General features: G+C 58.2%; 3 protein-coding genes across 3 annotated transcripts in view; 2 read left to right on the top strand and 1 right to left on the bottom strand.

Moving 5' to 3' along the window:
* Positions 1 to 1,406: 1,406 nt before the first annotated feature.
* SPRG_02596 (hypothetical protein) lies at positions 1,407 to 2,391 on the top strand (the record flags this gene model as incomplete). Its single annotated transcript, XM_012341164.1, has 3 exons — positions 1,407 to 1,619; positions 1,699 to 2,020; positions 2,288 to 2,391. The coding sequence occupies 3 exons, from the start codon at positions 1,407 to 1,409 to the stop codon at positions 2,389 to 2,391; spliced, it is 639 nt and encodes a 212-aa protein (XP_012196554.1).
* A 37-nt stretch (positions 2,392 to 2,428) lies between these two features.
* On the bottom strand, positions 2,429 to 4,861 carry SPRG_02595 (hypothetical protein; the record flags this gene model as incomplete). Its single annotated transcript, XM_012341163.1, has 9 exons — positions 2,429 to 2,779; positions 2,840 to 3,016; positions 3,066 to 3,203; positions 3,252 to 3,358; positions 3,408 to 3,532; positions 3,594 to 3,878; positions 3,919 to 4,094; positions 4,143 to 4,341; positions 4,398 to 4,861. The coding sequence occupies 9 exons, from the start codon at positions 4,859 to 4,861 to the stop codon at positions 2,528 to 2,530; spliced, it is 1,923 nt and encodes a 640-aa protein (XP_012196553.1). The 3' UTR covers positions 2,429 to 2,527.
* Positions 4,862 to 5,891: 1,030 nt separating this feature from the next.
* SPRG_19437 (argininosuccinate synthase) overlaps positions 5,892 to 6,364 on the top strand; it is a gene marked incomplete at both ends in the record, with an annotated part of 1,269 nt that continues 796 nt past the window's right edge. Inside the window, one exon of the mRNA XM_012341277.1 lies at positions 5,892 to 6,281. Coding sequence (XP_012196667.1) covers positions 5,892 to 6,281 — 390 coding nt within the window. The remainder of the gene's footprint in view (positions 6,282 to 6,364) is intronic.

Below are 6,364 nucleotides of genomic sequence, written 5' to 3'. Positions count from 1 at the left end.
GCAACAAGACTCATCATCACCCACGATCGTCCTACGTATACAGTACACATGTACCCATTACCCTACCCCCATACGCAAAAGTCAATAGATAGCATGTTGACAGCACTGGTGCTCATGGAGAAGGTCAACGACGACTGTGGAACTGGTAAGGTTAATAAAAGGAATCGACCATATTAGCCGAACGGGATGCATCCCGTCCGCTCTGCCAAGATCAGAGTGGTAAAACTACGCGAGATCGACAAGCCCTAATCGAATCTGAGTCGCGCTCCAGGTAGATAGGTAGATAGATATGACGTTTATTCGCGTTAAGCAACACTGCAGTACTGGCTCCAATCTTGTGAAACTCCAAATGTGCTGATGAGTGAAATGTCAACGCCTATTTGGAACGCAGGACATCTTGCATGCGAGAGCTCGAGAGCTGCTGGCCAATCGTTTTTTGCCTCAAGCACCGACAGAGAGTTTTTATGCAAAGAGTCGATAGTTGGCCGTTTCGTGAAAAGTCGACACATTGGGACGAAAAGTGGGCACATTTGGAATCTTACCCCGCTCCAACCTACCGCTGCGCTGGTGGAGGCGTGGTATTTGGATGCATTCATTATGGACGGCACATTTTGGTGGACACGGGGGCTATGACTACAGAGCAACTGTGTCGTCACAAACGTCGACGTATACGTCGTGTCGAAGCCGAAGGACGAAATGACACGTAACGAGGACTGGAGTAGTTGTTGTTGCCACGAGTTATTTGCTGTTCAAGTGAGTCTATCTCAATAATGTATGTACACTGAAGTGTTCTTGGAGGTGGACTTTCAACTCGGAGCGTGTTGCGACTGACGGTAGCAGCGAGGCTTAGCCGTCGCGAAGGCGAGGCGTATGGATGGCGCAAGCCGGAGCGAGGTGGTCGCGAAGCCAGGCGTCGTGGCGCAGGACGTCCATCACTTGGAAGAGACACAGCGCTTGGGTATTCAGCAGCAAATGTTGAAGGTGCAGCTTGGTCAAGAGCGCGGCGCGCGTGGCGGCTGCTTTGAGCGTCGCAACGGGCGCCTCGGGACGGAAGATTCGGTCTGTGTGTGCGGTCTTCGTTTTGGGCTAGTCCGACGGTGTGGAGCACGCAAGCGCGTCGAATCGGCCACATCATGGCGACCGAGCGTCTCCGATAGCGTTGGGTCGTCACCAGCGGTTCAAGCAAAAGCGCAAACAGAGTCGAGGGAGTTCCAGCTCCAGCGCGTCGACGAGCGGGCAGAGACGGCCCAGACCGCGTTGACAAATGCCGACGACGCCGACCAGCCGTGGGTCGGCCTCGCCCGCTGGCATCTCGACGACTGCCTCGCGCCATTTGCACGTCCTGGTCAGTTTGACTTTCTGTACTTCTACCCGCGCATGGCACGAGCCTTGTACGCTCGACGGCCATGTCGCCGCTCCGGGTCAAAATTTGGCACCACTGGACCGCGATCTGGAGGGCCTCCAAGATGCACGTCGACGCAGACCCGCGGCGCCGCTTGGCCAACATGTTTGCCGTACCGATCTGGCTCCAGATGCACCCCCTGTACCAAGTCGACCGCTCGCCCGACGGCAAGATGAGTCTCGCGGTCAAGTATTACAAGTTTCGCTCGTTTGACAAGGTCGTCGCCGGGACGGGGCTCCACACGCTGCGGTCTTTCGCGTTCGGGGGCGAAGGGTGCCCTCGATTGCGCTCGAGAGGGCTGCCTCGCCGTCGAGACGGAGCGGCACGCGCTGTGGGCGTGCCCCGACGTTCAGCCGCTTTGGGACTGGTACCTGGCCGCGTGGTCGGCTGCCGGTATCTCGTGGTCATGGGACACCGTGGTACACCCGGAGACGTTCGCGGTTCCGCGCCACGCACGCCCGCTTCGTCACGTGTTCGTCCGACTCTGGTACAGCCTCGTCGCCACGGCGCTCTGCCACCTGTGGATGCCCCGCAACAAGATCAAGTTTGAAGCCGCGGGCCCGCTCCACATGCCGTCGGCCAGAATCGAGAAATCTCATTTGCCGGTTGGACCGCTCGGTCACACTGACATCTCTTGACCTTTCAGTTTTTTTGAAAACTAGCTTCGTGTGGTCATATTGTAAACACTTCTAGACATTGACATGTGAGTCGCCAATGCGTGCCTTATCTTCTGAAGCACAATCATTTCGTGCCAATAACGCTGCCTGCAGCTGTCTCCGCGTATTCTCATGCAGTCAATCGGTCCTAACGGAACATATGTTCGTGCAGGGAAACGCCGCATATGTAAATTGACCCTCTATTGTCGAAACAACTGGAGCTGCCAAGCCCATGTGTGGAGCAATGTCAATGGCGGCACGTGCTGGTTCAAGTCGGCGCGCGGCCCAGCCCAGACAAAGCTAGGTGTCCGCTCGTCGCTCGTGCTCTTTTAAATGCATCGAGCTCGTTCCAAATTGTACATATCGTCATCGTACGCTCAGTCAAAGTATCTTTATCTAGTCCCTTTTGGTCGCTACTGCTCAAGAAACACAAGACGACTCGCGATGGCCGATTCAACAGGCTAGCGTCTTAGCGGCAGTCGACCCAGTCGCGCCACGGCAGTCGCTTGACGAGCGACGTGGCGATGAGCGTCGCCTTGTCGCCGTCGACTCGGTCGGCGTTGACCTTGTGCTCGGGCGCCGGGTGCCAGAAAACGTCCTTCGTCCCCTCGACGCGGTACTTGTTGAGCGCAATCCGCGTCGCGTGAAAGTGCAGCCAGAGGTAGTTGAGCGGATCCGTGAGCGCCACAATGTTGATGAGTCGGTGCCGGTCCTCCGTGTCCTGCGATCCAGATCGAGAATATGACATGATGTGGTGGACTAGACCAGCAGGTATCAATACCTGAAAGGCGCCTGTCGGAAGGAGGACGTCGGTGTCCCAGCTGACGCTCAAGAAGGTCGCGTCCCAGAGGACACCGGCGGCGGCTGGGATTGCAGTCGACTTTGCAAAATAGAGCAGCGGCATTGTAGACACGTGCGGGCCGCGCCGAAAGCCGTCGCAGAAGCGCGGCCCGAGCCACTAGTCCATCGTCCTCACAACGTTACTACGACGATACTGTCGAGCGTACGTAAAAGAAGCAGCCGCCGCTGGCGAGGCCCAGCACGACGAGGATCGCCATGCCCTCGGCATAGAGACCGCCCATCTTGGTGTTCCAAGCCGTAAAGACGTTGGGGTAGATGAGTGCGACAGCCGATGATGGCTCCATCTACACCACTTGGACACCAACGATCCAGGAGACCAGAGAGGAGGGTACCGGCCACGAAGCGACTAGCGTGCTGGCAGGCGGTGGGTCCTTGACGATGAAGAAGAACGACGCGATCGAGACGAGGCCGTACATGTGGCCTTTGATACCCCACCACTCTACGCCTCGTCGATAAGACGGAAGCTCTAGAAGGTGTTGAGGAGGGACCGGTCGGCGTGTTCCACGTTGCGCCAATGCGGAAGAAGACGCCGATGCGCACAAGGAGCGCCATGAGCCACGTATTGCGCAGGTGGATGGCCGCCAGTTCGGCCCAGTCCGAGACCGACGCGTTCCTACATGCATGGAAGCCGTAAAGACAATGTGTCCACACCACAATATTTATAATCCAAAAACCGGAGATCGGTCCACGTGATCGAGTGATACATGGTCGCGTCGATCATGAGCGCGAGCGTGTAGCAGAGCAGCGGGATCCAGCTGCCGTAGACAACGACTTGTGGTGGGATGCGCGAGAGCATCGAGAGGCCGTCCGTGACGCGGCCCCGCAGACTGCTGGCGCGCGACGCGCCGACGGAGCCGAGCACGAGGCACAGAAAGCGCAGCACGTTGTAGCTCTGGCCCGTCACCCGCAAGAGCCGCACCGTCGAGAACCACTCTTCGACGTCCGTGACGGCAATCTCCCTACTTGGACATGAAAAGTGCACGCCAACTCTTAGCGTACCCTTCGTAGCGGTAGTCGTGGATACGCGTCGTGCGGCAGACGCCACTGCTGTCGCAGCGCTTCGTGCGCGTGAGCACGACCACGTCGTACGTGCTGCGCGAGAGGAGGACGCCGCTGCCGCTGTACGTGATTGGGTCCGACTCGGACTCGATCGTCAGTACATCGACGAGATCGCCCTACGCAGCTGCGGTTGAGAGGTTGTGGATACCAAGCACACGGTAAACGGGCTGGCTCAAGGCGATCGCGTTGGCGTGGACGGCACTCCAGAGGTTCTCGGCGTCGCAGCGGTCGTCAGGCGGCGTCTGCTGAATCCACGCGCAGTATGCCCACGTCTTTTCACAAAAGAGCGGGCGGTCGTTGGCGTCACCGCAAATGTCCAAGGCCGAGACGTTGGACGGCGCGCGGAACGCAGCGACCCACGTCCTATCCAAAAGAGTTGTCCATAGTACTCTGCAAGAAGGACCATATTAGTGTACTACGTGCGAGAGACGTTGCTGTCGGTCATGCTGCCGAGGAGCCCATTCCCCTCAAAGTAGGCGTTGGCGTTGGCGCGCGCGGCCACCTGCACGTGCGTTCGCTGGCTCCACGGACTCGCGCCAAAGGTTCCGAGCGCCGTCATCAGGACCTCCAAGTAGTTGAACACATCCGAGACCGAGGTCGGGGGCGGCGGCGGCGACGATAACAAGCCCGCAACCGCCTGGAGACCAAGCGACGACGGCTTGCTCGTATAGTGCGAGACGTCGGCCGGCACGATGTCGCTGCTGGGATCGGTCGAGAGCGACGCGACGACATAGTTGAACGGCCCACTGTCGCTAAAGATGTGGGGCTCGATCATGGCGCGGTGCGTAAACTCAATGCCAAAGCCGGAGCGGAAGACGTCCGAGACAAAGAGCGCGTACGTGGCGAGCGCGAGGAGCCCGCGGTAGTACGAGAGGAGCGTCATGACGACGGTTCAAGATCCACTTTGCACTATCTACCAAGAGCGTCCTGCGGAAACGGCCACTCGGTCTCCTCAAGTCGTGTTTGCAGCTTGAGTTTCCTCTCACAAGCCTTTCATTTGACGCCACTGCTTGTCCTCACTACACACGACTCGAAGCGCGTAGTCGTTGCGAAGTCCTAGGTCCGAGTCATGAAGCGTAGCGTCGTCGTCGCCATGGCCTTTGCCGCCTCATGTACGTTGATGATCCTACGCCAGCTCGAGAACAGTGTGTTTGTAATCACATGCGAGGCAGACAAAGCGTCGCATCTAGCACGCGAGGCGTCGTCACTAGTAAGTGAATCGATCCTTTGCAGTGTTGGCTGCGACTTGAACGCTGCTGGAGAGAGCTACCGGGTGCCAAAGCTCGGCCATGTCTTGGTCATGTCTTGCTGCCTTGACCAAGTCGTGGGCATATGCACCCAGGACGATCATCATCCACCGACACATCAATGGACACCTAGGTGCTCTTGTGGACTCTGCGCGACGTTGACGTCCATAAGAATGTACATTGCCGGTCGCCTCACCAAGCAGCAGCCAAGTGCCAAGCAGCAGCCGAGAGCCAAGCAGCATCTCATAAGACACGTCTTCTTCGGCACGCTTCGATGGACATCGTCGGAGATGCCACATACCGCCGACTTGAAGTAGCAAAGCTGCCCACATTGGCTAGTCGCACCACCCTTTAGCCGCTCCACACTGGTATCCAGGAGCCTCCGTCGCGTGTGGCTGCTAGACGTCCATGCCAGCACATTCAGTAGGCGCTGCTTCTTCTATCAAGTCCGTGAGCATCAAGGTTTGTTGTACGGCTGTGGTTGCCCGTTGTGACAGCTGGTGAGTCTGACCCACTTGACGATGGATCGCGGGAAAATTCTTGCCACTTGGAATCCAAGAAATAAAATAAACAATAAAAATACAAAAAAGATCGCGACTGGCGACCGTCCATGGATCGGGCTTGGATGGCTCATTCTGCAACTTGCTCCAGCACTCCGATCCCATCATGAGCGTCAAGGCGAACCCCGGCGACAAGGTCGTCCTGGCCTACAGCGGCGGCCTCGACACGTCCATCATCCTCAAGTGGCTCGTCAACAAGGGCTTCCAGGTCGTCTGCTACTGCGCCAACGTCGGCCAGTTTGGCGAAAACTTTGAAAAAGTCCAGGCCAAGGCCATGGCGCTTGGCGCCGCCAAGGTCTACATCGAGGACCTCCGCAAGGAGTTTGTCGTCGACTACCTCTGGCCCGCGGTCCAGGCCAACGCCATCTACGAGTCGCGCTACCTCCTCGGCACGTCGCTCGCGCGCCCGGTCATTGCCAAGAAGATGGTCGAGATCGCCGAGAAGGAAGGCTGCAAGTACGTGGCGCACGGCGCGACGGGCAAGGGCAACGACCAAGTGCGCTTTGAGCTCTGCGCGCAGGCGCTCAACGCGAGCCTCAAGACGATCGCGCCGTGGCGCGACCCCGAGTTCATCGAGGC

Source organism: Saprolegnia parasitica (genome assembly GCF_000151545.1).
Source record: "Saprolegnia parasitica CBS 223.65 unplaced genomic scaffold supercont2.6, whole genome shotgun sequence".
Lineage (NCBI taxonomy): Eukaryota > Oomycota > Saprolegniomycetes > Saprolegniales > Saprolegniaceae > Saprolegnia > Saprolegnia parasitica.
The sequence above is the reverse complement of the archived record's forward strand: the minus strand, read 5'-3'. Positions and strand labels throughout refer to the sequence as shown.